General features: G+C 44.4%; 1 protein-coding gene across 2 annotated transcripts in view; it reads right to left on the reverse strand.

The window, feature by feature from the left end:
* Scp2 (Sarcoplasmic calcium-binding protein 2) overlaps positions 1 to 17,616 on the reverse strand; it is a 32,403-nt gene that overhangs the window by 4,700 nt on the left and 10,087 nt on the right. Inside the window, exons 1-2 of one of the 2 annotated variants that reach the window (XM_019840509.2) lie at positions 2,756 to 2,884; positions 2,505 to 2,571 (exon numbers count right to left, since the gene is read on the reverse strand). In XM_019840509.2, coding sequence (XP_019696068.1) covers positions 2,505 to 2,562 — 58 coding nt within the window. In that variant the 5' untranslated portion in view covers positions 2,563 to 2,571; positions 2,756 to 2,884. Of the gene's footprint in view, positions 1 to 2,504; positions 2,572 to 2,755; positions 2,885 to 17,616 lie in introns of those variants that run through there. The other variant, XM_011137941.3, reaches the window with a different exon arrangement.

The raw sequence follows: 17,616 nt of genomic DNA on the forward strand, positions 1-17,616 counted from the left end.
TCCATGAGCGCGAAAACAAATCCTCCTCTCACGAAGGAGGAGACAAGTCTCTCTCACGACGTGTGTATTCAAATTGGAAAATGAGATGATTGGACACAGTCGTGTATCGACGACGTAAACACGAATGCGTAACCCCCCCCCCCCCGCCCCCGTACCTCGTCGTGTCGCACGGATAGGTCACGTAGGTGAAATAACGTATCAGTTTCGCGGAGAAGCGTTCGTAGGATATGTTTAGCGCGGCCAATCGCAGCGGTCAAAGAGGATACGAGAAAGCGCGTGAGGGGTTAATGAGGGCTGCCAGGCGTGTGCACGCCTGTGACCTCCGCGTGATCCGCGCAATGTAGCGCACTATACGCGTGCACACGATGCACTTTTACATGATGATGACGACGACGCGTCGTCATCGTGAAAACGCGCGCGTGCACGACACGATTTCATCCGTCAAGTCCATCGCAAGTGGACTGCGCGCGAAGCTCGCGAGTTTTCTCAACGGGTTTGAGTATCGAAACTAATAGTGCGCCGCGTCAGTTTCGTTCAGCATAACAAGTCGAAATTAATGGAGCTTTGACGAGGGAGACGTTAATGTGACATCATATATATATATATATATATATATATATATAGCCGGTATAGATTGAAATTAATTATTTAAACCGAGAACCGAGAACACGCGATTCTCTACGTGAAATATCATGCTCCCTAAGCGAACGTGACGGAGCAGTTCTTACAACTTTCTTAAATGTGTGTCAGCCAATGTTTTCACGTCAACGACGGCATTTCCAATGAAGAAAGAGAGAGAGAGAAAGAGAGAGAGAGAGAGAGAGAGAGAGAGAGAGAGAGGAGAGAGCTCCTCTGCTGTTCTTGCTGCTCCTTGAACGATCTTTATAATCGCGCGAAACAAATAGAAATTACGTGTGTAACGTTGTGGAAGACGCAATCCCGCTTCATTACGTCCGATACGATGAAGCATGTAGTTGGCCGGGTTGGCTCGAGAACGAGGGAGGGAAGGAAAAGCGCTTAAGGGTCCTGTGGGAGTCTTAAAACGACCCTCTTGAGAGAAGGACACTAACTAACGCGCACGCACGCACGCACGCACGCATGCACGCACGTACGCACGCAGGGAATTAGGACACGTATCATCGTGTGTATCATACGCAGCATGGCAAGCGCCTTTAATCGGACTCGACGGCGCCTATTGTTTATCTCCTGGAGCCTTCGTAGCGTAAATAGGCGTACACGTCCCACCTCGCTCCTCGCGGGGCGAATGGGCAACCCGCAGCACCGCCGCGTCGCCGCGCCACCCCGATCCCGTTTTCATCCCCCCCGAAAAGAGCCGCGTGAGAGCGACCCTCGGGCGAACTTCGTATTTCATTCGTGTCGAAACGATATGGCTTGCGCAGCTTTTCGCAGAGAGAGAGAGAGAGAGAGAGAGAGAGAGAGAGAGAGAGAGAGAGAGCGCGCGAATGCGAGGGCGAGTGAAATAGGGTCGTTAGGAGAGAATCAAGAGAATCCCGACGAGAATATAGCAGCGCGCGGCAACGCCGCTGCTGGAAGGGATGGCGATGCCATCAGGCGCGAGGATGCGACACCACCTCGTTCGTTACGTTATACCGCTCGATGAGGATTTGTTTCGGCGAGCTGTACGAGGCGACGGGAGATTTTCGTCCAACGAGCGCTGCGGGGAAGCGGTAAATGTTATCTCGGAATGTCTCGAGTCTCGAGGAGAACCGTTCCCGCTCGACGGTGTCGAGCGCATTTGGCGGCTGTAACGCGGGCCAAATTGTAGCGGCGGAGAAAAATTGCACCGCTGAAGAGAGGAGCTTCGCTCCCGTGCTCTCCGTGCTCTCCGTGCGACGTGTAGGATTGATAAAGCTCGCTTAATCAACAACGATAATTCCACTCGGACTTTTCTTTGCCTTCTTCGTGTGATGGCCATTGTTTGTTTCGTTGTACACAGCGCGCGATCTCTTCAAACGTGTTACATTTTCACTTGTACGAAGAAAATAGCTCCTCTCTTTTTTTTTTAATATGTTGCTGAGGGAACGAGCTGAACAATTGAACGATTGAATTCAAACGAACTTTTGTTTTTACGTTGCTCGCTCATTACGCGTGAAATATAAACAATCGCGGTGAAGGAACGATCGAGAGATGTCGTCGAGATGAATGGCGCATAAAATTGTGCTTGAGAAACTAAAAATATCGCTCTGTCTCATGGCGCTGTTGAGATTGCTTTGTTGCCACTATATCATTTGCCGTCGTTTCATAACCAGCTTCTAGGAGGATCAATGCTTTCTTATTTCTCATTGTGAATCTTTTCGAGCGAAATTGTGGCAGCATTTGCGAAATAATTGCACCGAGACCCCTTCATCATCGCTGAATAACGCGTTGAACGCGCTACTGTAAACGCAAATGAATAAATACATCTCTACCCGAATTTACGTCGAATATTTTACAATTGATACAAGACGTAAGTCTATATGTAATATAATCGTGTATACTCTTACCGAAGAAAGCGTTGAAGACGAAGAGTAATTTTTTCTTGCGGAACTCCGACAGCGGCATCTTTGAAATCTGCGAAGTTGGAAGAGAAAAATGGACATTAAACGTGTATTAGCGTGCTGTTACAGAGAAAGATTTTTTATAAAATTTTATCCATAATATTAAATTTTATGATGATAAAATATTGCGACGGAATAGCACTAGGATAGTCTTGCAATTAATTGCGAGTGTGTCACTCACGTGTCACCATACTCACGTGAGTCCGGTTTCGCGCGCAAACGATGCAGGACAGTGGCGGCGTATCTTTTGCGTATTCGTTCGCGATCGAATGGCGATCAGGGTCGATTGTCTCGAGTGAGAGAGCGACCCTTCTTTTATCTCGCGAATAAAAAGTACTAAAAACTGGCTCTCGCCTATACCCGAGAAGCTAGATTATATGTACTTTCGATATGTACATCGATATTTGCGAGGAGATTATAAAAATACGGAAACAAATCACTCGAGACCTGCAATCTATTTTCACGACTACTGAGTGTTTTAACATTTTTCCTGAGATCCAACCGATACGAGTCAATTTTCAATTTTGGAAATCCCATCTCGCGAGAGAGACGAACGTGTCGATCGAGATAAAACGGAATATTGCAGAAACGCATCTCGATGATCTCGGCTACAATTAATTACGCGGTTCAATCGGCTCGATAAATAGTGGCATGCTTACGACTGAGATTGCGAGAGGCTATTAACAAAACAGCTTTAGAGGGCTTTTCCGCGCGCTCTTTATCTCTCTCTCCCTCTTTCTCTCTCTCTCTCTCTCTCTTCTATCCGAGACTGTGACGACTGTGAGATATTTCCCACTGGCATCGGTCTTTATATAAAAACGTTGAGGTAACAGAAGAGAACCTTTCTTGGTAGTGATAAGTGGCGCAATTCTGACCAGCCATTGACGCACGTTTCATGATAATTTTTTACGACACCGAATCAGTAATTAGAGAGTTATCTAACAATATCGCGAGTATAAGCGAGCGTCGCGTATAAGCGTCGTATGAGAGCGTCGCGTCGCGTCGCGTCGCGTCGCATCGCGTCGCATCGCGTAATTCCTCCTCTTTTTATTTTTAGATTGGTCTATATAAAAGCAGCAGCCGATAATTGTCGATTATGTCGCGATAAACGACCCCGATTTTCTTTTAAAGGAGATACGCACCTCTCCGACGATGAAGCTCCGTAATTTAATCAGCGCGCTTAATTACGGTCGCATACTCGGTTAACGTGAGAGAATTCCCGACTTTACTCAATGTACCCATTTACTGTGAAAACATTCTCGATAGATTGCACGGTTCTAGCGACACAAGTAGACGCATCGTTTCGTAAATCAAGCGACTTTCTTGAGAAGCACTAATTAAAAGCACCTGTTTGCCACAAATTGATGATACGAGTGACGTACCTTTCCTAACACTTACCATTGCATCACTTTGCAGGTGATGCAAGTGTATCCAATCAAAAATGTTTAACACATTTAGTTTTATACTTGCAATTTGCATGCACATGCTCAATAAATTAATAAACGAAAATTTATTTCGTCGATATTCATTTCGTGCCGATAATAGTTTTAATCTAAAGTCATTGAGCGCGGTTACTCATGCATGTGACTCAATCACGTAGACGTAATTGAAAAACCACGATTTGATCGGTACATCAATCGAGATAATTTGTTTAACGTGCGTCAGCTCGAGCAGAATCGCGTTGCGTTTCATCTATGGATTTCCCTATGGACAGGGAAAACGAAAGCAATTTTGTGTTGTGCTTCCAACGCAAACGAACGAAATTCCTTTCTCAAAATTGTTAACTATGTCCCTGAATAATTGATCCTGATGAATCGTGGATCTCCTCCTCAAAAGCTCACTTAAGAGTCGTTAACGTCTTCAGCGTTAACGAGAGACGAGCGATAGAAATACTTGCTGATAAAAACGACTCTAAGTAACTTCGATGCGATGCTACACGGCGCTAATTAATGCAAATTAAATTCCCGTTACGCTGCATTAAAATGCAGGTGTTTTATAGGAATTGTGTCTCTCTCTCTCTCGTGTGGAAGAAACAAAATTTTGATGTCAAAAGTTGATCGTTAAAGAAAAGAAAATAAATCTTTATGTCCCGGGACACCTTATAGATTTTTCCTTAATCGCGAGTAACGAAACAGTGACGTTTGATAATCATCAGGATTACTATTGCATTGATAGTTAACTCCCGGTGTCGGAAAACCGCGAGTGATGTACACGTCAAGGTCGATTTTGACGTCAATTCGTCGGCGGAATCGCCGACGTTTATCTTGTGATCGGACTTTCAGTTTTAATGACACTGACACGGCAAAAGTGTGATGCTGCCTGCGATGCACCAATGATCAAGGATATCCGCTCGCCCGTCCAATGGTTAATCTTAGCAGTTAATTAAATTAAAACAATATTCGCCCGCGCCGGTTCTGTGTTGCGATACGCGCTCAGCCGGCAATCGCCGTACGCTATACGTACGTGCGCGTGTGCGTGTGTATCAATTATCGGATAATTAAAAACCAATGGAGAAATTTCTGGTCACGGAATTGTCACGAATGCTCAGTCTTACGACTGACTGCTAATTAGAATTAGCAACGTAAATTAGACGGAGACAATGCCGGAATTCCCGTCGTTACGGAATTCCGCGTGGTGTTAGCTCCGCAGCTTGGCCTTGGTCGCGATTTACCGATCGCCGCGTATCTACCGACAATGCCGCATTGTTCATAATACCTATTATGGTTGCCTATGAACGATACATACACGAGCGTACGAAGATCCTAGCTGACGCGACTAGCTGCGAGAGGATCATTGTGTCTTCATTCTCATGAGCGGGACGCGTGCAAGATAAAGACGAAAATGCCATCACTATCGCGGAGGTCTCATGATGCCGAGGGCATCAATGTTGACTGTCGTGCGTTAATACATCGTAATACATTGTACACTATAATCATCCGTGTTAAAAGTACGCCGCTTCTTAATTCACCACCGCCAATTTTATTCACACAAGAGATTGGACACCAAGTAACATTAGTGCAAAATAGGATAGGATGGCTCATCGCTCTGTATCCGACTCGAAGAAAAAAAGAAAATCTTGACACACATTAAAACACAGCAGTTTAGTTGAGAATGATGCTTGAGTTTTCGCTCGGCGCGCAGTTTTGCAGGAAAGTGCAAAGAAAATCGTGTGGAGTCTTTACGAGCTGCACTCTGCAGCGAGAACTTTGCCGCGATGGTCATTTCGTGTGTTTGACGCGCCCTCGAGGGTCGAGAAAAGTCATATCTTTTCTTTCTCGCGGAACGCGTAACTTAGACGATGCCTTGTTGACGAAAGTTGATTCATCGATATGACTGAATTTGTGAGAGAAATATCTCACCTACCGGTATATTTACTTTACAGCTTTTTATTTAATTTCATTCAACTTACTTGTCGCGTCTCTCTCTCTCTCTCTCTCTCTCTCTCTCTCAGTCTCTTTTTCTAAATCCACGCGCCGCATTTGACATACTATCGCACTTGCGATGCGTTTTACTCCGCTAAAAGATCCGAATTCAATCCTTAAATCTGCGCGAACATTTGCGATTGATATTTCTCGTAGCTCGCCGAGCGGAAATAGATTACTTATTCGCACGGTTTTGCGTACGAGCTGCAATTTTTTTCTGTATTTATGATCTCGCGTCCCCCCCCCCCCCCGCCGTCTTTGCTTCTTCGTTTCTCCGTGCTTCCGTTTGAGCATCTGTAACGAGGAATCGCACGATCCTTTTGAAACTTGTCGCGTTGTGAATGTTGACGTGCTCGCTCGGTACTTTCAAGCTGATAATGTTTCAGCGAATTTCACGTCCGTGACGGAAAACCGTGGTTTTGACTTTCGCTCGGACGTCGCTTGTGTGTTGAAGGCCAGCGCGTTGCAGGCATAAAGTGCAGGATTTCCGTCGAAAAAAAAAAATACGAAAGCTCGTCGCTCTTAAATAATTTCTCGTGCTCGTAGTGCATAATCTGTGCGCTTCATGAGCAAAATCGTCGAATTTACGGTAGAATATAGAATGATTAATGTTCTACCTGCTACAATGTCTCTATTTACCATCGATAAATTCAACGACTGATGACTGATGACTGATTTGATAAGCAACTCGCGCAATCGGACAACAAAACTGAACATTCGTGATGGTGGTGGTGGTGGTGGTGGTGGTGGTGGTGGTATATGAAATCTATTTCCTCTAATTCGCCAAACATTGCTCGCATTATAAAATTTAATTCCTTTTTACACTCTGTTCAGGATGTAATTTTTCGCAAATCACGAACACACCCTTTCACATTAATTTTTCTTTATGCTTTTTAACTCTCCATCAAAAGACAACAAAAAAAAGAGAAAGATATATACGACAATCCGATCCGCTGGATATCTAGATTGTTCATTTGTTTGCCCTTTCTTCTGCCGCGCAAAATACGATATACGATATCCGTTAAAGTTACCGTCGCGCCGTTTCTACGTTAATAATGCAGAGTTCGCGAGATTCCAAAGTCCCTTTGCCAATATCACTGTTCCTACCCACGCTTCCCTACACACAGTGTCAGACGTGCTTTGAGATGCGCATAATGGTCGCATTAAATTTGTTGCGAGTAAGCCGAGTTGCAGCCAAGCGTTTTTACTCGTCGCGCGAATCTTTCATCTAGAAGTGGCTAAAATGCCACTTCTAGGACAGATATTGTGGGAAATTGATTTTCAAATAAAAAACGCATAGCACAAGTTCTAAAAATGCATACACAAGACCTTGAAATAACAAACAAGACAATTCATTTTCTAAATTCCCCCAATTGAAACATTTTTAAGGGTTCAAAACTAGGAAGAGATCCTGTGGGATATTTTATTTTTCATTCAGCAAAAATGCTTAAAATCACGCTTAAAAGACTTCGAAATAAGAGAAAAAAACACACACAAACTACAACCAAACAAGGTTTTTATGATCTTGTATAGTTTTGTCGTGATTTGCGTGTTATTTTGAGAACTTTTTATGTGATTTTAGGCGTTTTTTAGAATGAAAAATAATCTTCCACAGGATTTCTTCCTAGTTTCGAATCTTCAAAAATGTCTCAATTGGCAGATATAAAGAATGAATTTTCTTGTTATTTTGAGGTCTTGTGTATGCGATTTTAGCTGTTTTCTTTTTTCTTTTTTGTTTGTGAAAATGGGCGTTTTTAGCTTAGTTTCTTGTTTGAAACTAAATTTCCTACTTAAGATCTGTTGTAGAAGTGGCATTTTAGCAATTTCTTTCGTTGAAGCGAAGTACGCGAATATTCGACCTTTCAGACATGTCATTCGGATCACAATGAACGCAAAATATGGTAAAACGCGCGCTACGTCAGCGAGAAAAAATATTCACGAAATCTGCTTTCTCGATATTTCGTGCCGCGCGAATTTATTTCGCGAATTTTGAGGAGGCAAATTGACGAGGCGAAACACGGTTGCAACAGCATATAAAACTGCCGACGAGTTTGCGTACTTAAAATGAGGTGGTTTTTCGGCCACAGTGATCCGGGGATAAAAACAATCGACGGTGTCTGCTGAACTTTATATCTGTGAAAGCACGTGTAATGCAATAAACATTACATCACATCACGATCGTTATTTAGATGATTGTTTGATTATTTAGATTGATATTTAAAAAACAAGATTCGTAAACGTTACTCGTAACGCGCATTCCATCTCTCTCACGATACGTGTTTAAAAAGGAAAAGACGTGATGTTAATAATAGCAAGAGGGAAACTGAAGATATTTACGCAACAATGAGCAGGCGCTCGTGTCCCATAGTTGTCCCATTGAATCGACGAGTGATATTGCACACACAACGACTGGCCTACTTGTATTGCTTTTAACGTCTAATTAAATCACGCTCGCCGCATCCAGCAACGTATATCATTCTTGTCACTTTCATATCACGATAACGGATTCGCATAGAGCTATTCGTTTAATCCCGAGTGCTAGAGCGCGAGAACAGAATTATAGAAAAGTGGAAAAGACGAGATCCGAGCGTTGAAAGAAAATTCATGCTCGGTTTAGCGAAAATAATACCCCACTGCGCGGCGCGACTTGGTTTGCTGAAATTCGACGGAGGTGTGTAATTTTAGATTTATTCGAGGCAGAAAAATAAGCAGCTCTCTCGCTTTCTCTCTATGGCATGTCGCGCGCGCGACAGCTTCCGAAGCGAATAAATGCGCACTCCATAACGCGACTGTGCAGTCAATAACGATTAATGAAAATTCAATATTTGTTAACGCAGACCGAAACGAGAGTCGCTATGTTTGGGCAAGTGGCCTCGCGTGAAAACACACCCTTGGCCCGATACACATCGATGGTATGTTGCGTGCAACGCACAACGAAATCGAAATGACCCATCAATTATTCGTCCAGCCGTATTGCCGTTGCAATGTTTCGATGCACCCATTGACCGCATGCCGCGCGCGCGCGAGCGAAAGCAACATTTTTTTTCGCCGTCAAGTAAATCGTGCTGTGTGCTCGACGTTCGCTTCATATTTTGCTCGAAATGCTAACAAGTCGTACGTGTATACGCGGTGCCAGCGGCGGCGGTCACGAGGAAACTTTGTCAGGCGAAATTTTGTCAGGAGCAGCGGCTCGTAGCGTAACATTTTTACACGCGTGTTAAGTGGGAATAAAAATGAAATGAAACAAAAGCGAGAGAGAGAGAGAGAGAGAGAGAGAGTGAGAGAGAGAGAGAGAGAGAGAGAGAGAGAGAGAGAGAGAGAGAGAGAGAGAGAGAGAAGGAGAGAAGGAGAGAGGAGGCAGAGATAGTTTAATTATGCCCGTTGTGCCGGGAATTGCTGGCAATTAGAAATGAGACAGAAATTTATCGCGTTATCAAAAGAAGCTTTCCCGAAAGGCGATTCGAATCGCACCTGGCAAAGCTATTTTTTCTTAATTGTCGAGCGCGCAATAATCTCGCAATATAGTCCTCCTTTCGATATCGAGCGTCCTTCTGCTATCCACAAAAGTCATCCGGCAAATGCGATGTTATGTGTCATAAGATTCCATTTATTTTAACGTTAAAATCGGTCGAATTTGCGCTTATCCAGCACTTTTATCCGGCGTATGGAAATACGCTCGCAACGCATTGGAAATGGAAATGCATTAGACAAGTGCAAATGCATTTCCATTAATTACGATTATGACCAATTTCGGAAATGTCGATTAGCGTTAACCAACGCTTCAGCAAATATTCATTTCCGCCCTGTATTGATCGTGGCCATTGCTACGATCTAGAAGAAGACAGTGGATCGGTTAAATTACAATCAGTACGATTAATCGACCTTGCTGCATTGGCAATTAAAGTTGCAACCGCTTTGTTATTCAAATAGCGCCGAGTATCGTCTGGATGTTCCGCTGCGCCGATTAACACGACTACGCAAAATTCGATCGTGGAAATGTCCAGCTTTCCGATTTGCATTCTTAAAAGCTTAAAAGAGCAAAGGAATTCCGTGGATACAAATCCATAGGAATGAGGAGCATGCCGCTACGCTTTGTAAAAAGGCATCTCGGGAATTAGACGAAGACGCGTTTGATACTTTGCGAGCGCTAAATCTCGTAAATTTCTACGTTCGAACGAGAATGTTGTCAAGAGATAATTCCAACCGGACGTCTACTCCGACTATCGCACTTGATCCCGGAAATAGTTGACGGTCGTCAACGACGTCGATCGACGACCAAGGATCCCACTGGTAAGAAAAAACGCTGCATTATGGCATGCAATTAATGACAATGTGGAGAAACGCGCGCGTTGATTAAACATCACTTACGCCCGCGACGATTAGAGTCGTGACGGAAAATTTTTCTTTTTCGATCATTCGCACGACGCTCGATCGATGCACGGAGGTTACCGAGACTTTGATGAAAGAACGTGCAGTGAAAACTGCATTGTCAATGCTACACGATATTGTTGGCGCGAGCTCATGTGTCGCGATGTATCACGTAACTCCCGTGAAACAATTTCGATTAAACACCGCGCAAAGGTGAGGTCACTTGCGAAACTCCACAGCACGCGTTTTGCAATTTTTGCAACTTTAGACTGAAACAAATTTGCGTGATCCATGTTCTGAACCCTCGACGATACAAATCAATATCGTTTCGTCGAACGACTCCACCATCCTACGGTTCACACTTAAACGTTGATATCTTTATCTTTCATAACGTCATATAGGGGTTATATAGGGGGACGTTTATGAGTAATAACAATATTATACGACCAAGGAGGATGCATCGATGTCGAGCGAGTAATTCCTAAATCTTCATTTTCATGTCATGGAGAAAAATGTCCATTCTCCACAAGTAGATCCCAACTTTTTCATAAGCGTAATATTTGAGGAAGACCTTGGTGAGATCTCGACATGCGTCGTAGCGTTATGCAGTCAAGTAGAAAGAGAGAGAGAGAGAGAGAGAGAGAGAGAGAGAGAGAGAGAGAGGAGGAGGACGTTGGCGTATAACGAACGGTATATTAAAAATTGTGTTTAGAAAGTATTCATAAGAATCCTTTCTAAAGCAGCGCCTTGTAATAACACACAAGAGATGCGCGAGTCAAGTTGGTTAGAGAAGCCTCCGCGATAACGACGAGGTCACTTGTACTCGTGATTCGAGGGCGCAATGTTGGAAGCTTGTAACACACTCGCTGTTATAATATAACTTCCGGCCAACAAGAGCAACAATGCTGTGTCGGGCAAAGTTCCAGGAACGGCAGCATCACGCAATAACAGCTCAACAACGCGATGTATATGTAAAAAATGCCTAAACTCGGCGGCGGCAGGAGATCAAATAGCCGGGGGAAAAGAATGTTTTTCCCCCTCGCGGAGAATAGAAAAGAATCGGCGCGAATAAATACGCAAACGGGAAAGCCAGATCAAAGGTCGTGCGAACGAAACGCCGTCGCAATGAAGCTTTACTATAACTTTTCGGCACAGCTTTCGAAAAAAAAAAAAAAAGGAGAAAACAAATCAAATTCAACTGGAGCTACACGAAACGTGAACGTTTCGGAGCTATGCGAAACATTACATACGCTACGTTTTACGCGTTATCTCTTTTATCATACATGACTTTTACATTCATTCAATATTTATACTGTCCGTTAAATCACAGCCGTCTCACAAGAGAGAAGAAATAAATCTGCCAAACATCGAGGCCCACAGTGGAAATCCCGCTGAGGGAAAACGCAGCGACTCCGAAAATATGTTACAGCAATATGTTACCGCGAAATATACACATCACTTCGATGCTTACGACAAACAAACACAATCATAATAAAGAAGAGAGCAATTACCTAACCGCGGATGTCCGCGTTTTTCTCGTTTCGTGGAAGAATATTAGAGGCCACTGAAAGCGTTGCGCGTCTCATTGTGCGATGTCAATTGGTCTTAAATGGGCCAACTGTATGCGCCGAGCGGCGAATCATCTGTATACAAACGAAGCCGGAAGTCACATCTGAATCAGACCGCATTTATCGGGTTCGTGATCGTTGAATGAAAAGCACGTGGAGCATGCGCTGCATCCGTGTAAGTAGCTCACTATACTAAATTACGCACTGGATGGATTGTGCGCGCGTTATCGGCCTGGATGGCCGACTCCTTCGTCACGCTATGGTGTACATACGATGCGTATCAAGCAGACGACAGGACTCACTCATGAGTTCCATAACGAGAGCTTCCTTTCCCTCACGAAAAGAGTTCTCGGCTTTCAACACGAAGGATGCCAATACACATGTTGAGGAGAGTGCGTCATCATTGTTTCATCTGATTTCATCTGATTTACTTGATCTCTGCGTTGGCCAATTTCCTTCCTCGTCTTGAAGAAGGCTTAACGATGATTGCCCTGACGAGCTCAACACTAATTGAACAATTCCACCTTCAGCTTTTTAAATAATATTTCACTCTTGATTCTTTCTTACTTCTCTTTTATCCAATTATCGCGCTACGCCGAATAAAGACGGAAATGAGAGAGAGAGAGAGAGAGAGAGAGAGAGAGATTAAATTAAAAATGAAACGAAAGTATATTATATCTATTAATCGAATGCAAAAACTTTTATGCGCGCGTTAATCGAAAATTGGTTTCAAGCGCAAAGCAAAAACCGGTTTATAGATCGATAGTCGAAAATGTCTTGAAATGTTACGTTATATCTTGCACGCAAACAGTGTTAATCACCAATCCAAGATGAAAATTTGCAAAATTAAGGATCGCTCGAATGAATCTTTTCTCTTGAACACTGAGACCGGTCGAATTGAGCCGATTTAATTGAGCTTCCTTTCACGATCTGCCCTAGCAAGCGGAAAGAATATTGATCAGTTCCCTGTACATTCCATCTTCCTTCCTAGAGTTCGGCTAGGATGTTCGGAGTTCGGCTGATCATTCGCGTGTCGTTACAATCTACTGCACTTGTTAGTGAAATCGTTGTCTAGTGAAGGAAATATACGTAGGATGTATACGTGCGCACAGGGAGTCGCGCAGCGAGCGATCTCGCTAGAATCTTAAAAGGGGCATTTCCACTCGCTCTCTCCGGCGATGGACAAAAGAAATTAACCTCCCCTCAAACGAGTGAGGAGTGAGATATTTTGCGCGCACGCGCGCGCAAGCTCGCCGTGCCGACTGCATCTTATTTAATTATTTCGCCCGATTACTTCGCCTCGTTTAAGAAAACACACTCGCGATACACTCGCGATTCACTGTCGATAATCCAACTTCTGGGAACGTTGCGAAAATTCAATGACGATCAAATTCGCACTTGGACATTCACACGGAAATAGTATTATATAAAACTCGTGTTTTTGTGCGAGTTGTATGCACGCGATTAATATGTTAGCGCGAGTAAATTGCAATGAATTTTCTGTACATACGTATGTATAAAGCGGAAAGTTTCAAGTTGAAATTACAGTAGTTTGTCTCGTTTACTTTCCTTCTACAGGCTGTGTAAAATAGAGCGTACTCGAGGATCATACTCGTGTTTGAATAATAAATGTTGAACACTCGTGTTTTCCTTCCATTCGATGTCGCGCAAATTTGCACGATGCGATGGCCGCTTATTTTCGCGTGCTTACTTTCACGGCACGAGAAAACTTTGAAAGCACCCGTGCGCAACAACGTGCACGGCCGCTTAAGCGCGTGCTTCGAAATGAGCTTTGGACAGAAGAGTCAATAAAAGTGCGCTCCGGCAAACTGCGTATCCTCCATTTAGTATACACCGCATACTTGATTAAACAAACTCGGCGGTATAAAGTGCATTCAACGAGAGCGGGTAACATCCCACAGTCGCGTATAATCGACGGCGCCGGCCCCGACCGATATTAATCCTTCGCAATTTATTCAGTGGCACGTTGAAAAATATAATCTCTGTTGAAATGCGCGGATAAAAACGCGACATCGCGTCCGCAGCTCGGAATATTCGGCTATCGCGAATCGGCAAAATCGATAAAATGGATCGAGGAAACATAAAAATATATGATAACGAGAGAAATTAAGCAATTACGCGATGTATGCGAGAAATACGTATGTAGCAAAATATGTAGCAATCTATATCAAAGACATTGGTTTGTAATAATGACAAGGAAGTATGTTTCAATTTTACGGATAAAATGGAGTATTTTACGTAGCGTAGCGAAACATTCGGCGGACAATATAATCGTATTTATTAGTCGCGATCGCGAAAAAATCAACGCATCAGAATTCGATGTAAATTCAGCGGCACAAGTTGTAACTAACTATTTACCTGACTGCGTTGTCTACCTATACAAGTCTCTCTCGGAGAAGCTGTTTACACGTTGCTCCGCTTATTAACCGGAGTAATTATAGCAGCTCTGTATTATGTTGGTCTTTGGTGGCTGGTCCACACACATTCGCACGGCTAAATCTGTGCCTTGGCAAACTACATTAACGCAAAACTGAATATTAGTAGGCTGCTTCTGATAGGGATTTAATTGAAATCATGGCTGGAACATTGTTGCAAAATTTACATACTATGTTAATTACGTGACGATAATTTAATGAAGCCGATTTGTAACCGAAGATTGAAAAGCTCATTCCCGAATAGTCTGGATTGTCAATTTCTTCAATTAATGAGCGCCGTAAAACGTTCTCTCTCTCTCTCTCTCTCCCCCTCTCTGTAATAATCTACGTTTATCAAAGATGGAACTTGGCGACGAGTCGTTCGTAGGCGACTTTTTAACGCCGCGAAAACACTGTGTGTACAAATTGACGCGGTCCTCGTAAGGGTCATAAATCGCACCTTCGTAGCGCGACGGTGAGACGCGCATCCGCCAACTTTTCCCGCACCATCGAGGATGAAACGCGAGTTTGGGACGAGCTCGAGCGGGGGATTGGTCCCAAGCCGAATATCAGGAGAAATTCGCCTACGGCGCGGAAAAGTCATTCCTCGTCGGCGTTCACGAAATTAATTATTCGCTCTCGACGCGACGCGTCGCGCGTAGGTGAGCGCGCCGATAACTTTCCGCCGAGACAAATCCCGCCGAGAATTTCTAAGCAATTGAAACAGTCTCGCCGATGCCGACATGTACAGAACGCTCGTATGTAAGACCGACGACAGACACCACTGCCAATGGCAGCGGCAGGTCCCTCTGCTCCTAATGATCGATCGCGGTGTCGTCAGCGCGACCATTAAATTAGCCGCCTTCAAAGTCCAACCGCCTCCTGTCCTTTACACTCTCTCTCTCTCTCTCTCTCTCTCTCTCTCTCTCTCTCTCTCTCTTTGAAGCTTGTTCTTCGTTTGCCTCGCCTCGCGCGACACTGACATTTTGCCCCGTTTCTAGACGAGTAGCGAAAAAACTTGGCATCCGGCGCCAAGCGCTCGAGATAATGCGACGAGCCGAGAAGACGAAGCCGTCGATGGCGCGAAACCCCCGATCGACCGCCCTTTACGCTCCCTTTCAAATGTTTTCTTCGTTTTCGCTCGCTCTCACGCGCACGACATTTTGCCGTTTTGCCGACAGCTGGCAACAAAAAAAAAAAGAAGAGCGCAGGATGCAAAAATGCATCCGACAACGGGCGCTCGAGATTAGACGGTCGGTTCGAGAGGCACGCAAACGTGCGTTAGGTAGTAGTCTAATAACGCGTCGTCCATCGAGTCAAGCGCGTGTCAAGAGGTCGTTCAATTAACCCCCCGGCTCCCCCCGGCTCTAATCTAAAGCTGACGCGTGGGATTTGTTATCGCGTGTATCTGCTGTTAATATCCGATTAGCCTCGCTTTTAATCGCGTCATGTGACGCCACGTGACGTGTCGCGACTCTTCCTTTCGAGCAACAAAGAATACGCGCAAGACGAGTCGTATGATTCGAACGGACAGACCCGATGCTCGTGACACGATCGCTCTCGATTAGGCTTAATCTAATATTAGACTTAGGCTCGCGAGCGGTTTATTATCAATTCACCGTTCGTGATCGTCTGACACGGGGCTTAAATAGATTGGACTAGTTCTGCACGTGATATAACGACTACGAAGTTAATCTCATATTGCAGACGTTATCGCAACATCGGCTAATCGGCTAATCGGCTAATCGGCTATCGAGGATCGTCGTGCATACAATTGGCGACATAACAAAGTCTAACCGGATTTGTTCGAGCAGTCTCTTCTGTTCGGTCCTTAAGCACCGTGCTACGTGAGTGATATCAGTTACAATCGAAGGAAGTGATCTGGAATAAATTCGACCTTTGATTTGAGAATATGATGTTGAAAAATGACTGCACACATTCCATCGCGAGAAAATGCGAAAAAACGCGAAAAAATCCCCGCCGGAGTCTCTACCAGAGGCCTGTCCGGGCGTGCGATTTTTTTTTCTTTTTTTTTCTTTTTTTTTACGAATTTTATCCGAAAGTTAGGTTATGGCTTTTGCGACGAATTAAATATAAACCGCCGACCGCAAAAGTGTGGCCTTTCCATCGATATTGACATCTTTTCTCGACGGTCCTTCAGCGTCTGTATTACACCGCAAAAATACAACAAACTCCCATTCATTCCGCGTGATTGTATTACGTAGATTCGCGCTCACGAACGGTAATATTCGCGAACGATGGTCCAACCTGTAAATTCGAAGTTATCGAGTATCGGATATGCGTGCGAATCTCTCTCAATTTAATCAAGCCGACAGAGTCGGGCGCCACTCAAGTTTCATATCCTCGTTACGTGCATCAGCAGCTTCGGAAATCATCGAATTAGGATATAGAAATAATTAGAGATTAGTGATTAGTAACCAGCTGCCGTGATGTATAATAATTAATCGATTCGAAATTCTCGAACGCTTCTCTCACTGTCAGTGACAAGTTCATCTCGCGCGACCGAACGACTCGTCGAAACTCGCAACGGAGAATCGCGGCGCGAGCGTGTGCGTGGAAAGTGAACTCGTTCGTAGATCGCGCTTGTGCCAGCACACTTTAATCGTCCGTACGATCTGCCGAGGATAGACTGGAAGGAGGATTGACTGGAAGTTGATGCGTGCTATGACGAATAAAACTCACTCGCACGGTCACGTCCCCGATAGTCGATTAAAGCCTTTGATCTTGGTCTACGTGAGACAAGAGAGGAAATTTGTCCAGGTAGTTAGCGAACGAGAGCTCGCGGAGCCGTCGTTTGAGACATAAGGCGGTCCTTTGGAGCAACAATGAGAGAAGCGTGGGTTAATCGAACTTTATAAATAAGTATATCGAATCGCTCGGCCTCTTTTGTGGACACGGACACACGTCCCCCACCCGTGTATCTGCTGTGCTGGCTAAGTCGCCGTGCGAACTATGCCGTGTCGCGCGATATACTTGCGCGAGAGTTCGTCAAAGTAGTAGTTCTTAACAACCTCTCCCTGAAGCTTTAAGACTATCAAGTACCCTCCGCGATTCTCTGTGTAGCGCTAATTAGCACTATACCATCGACGGGGAATTACGTTTCACAGAGACGTCGCGTTTGTCGCGACGGCTATATAATGTAGGCGGTCCCGTTTAGGAAGGTCTTAAATAAATAACGGGCGTGCGCGTTTTATGCTCGTGTAGATACACGAGGGACTTGTTTTCGATGCGCTCGAAAGTCAAG

This window comes from Harpegnathos saltator, unplaced genomic scaffold, assembly GCF_003227715.2.
Source record: "Harpegnathos saltator strain DR-91 unplaced genomic scaffold, Hsal_v8.6 scaffold18, whole genome shotgun sequence".
Taxonomy (NCBI): Eukaryota; Metazoa; Arthropoda; class Insecta; order Hymenoptera; family Formicidae; genus Harpegnathos; species Harpegnathos saltator.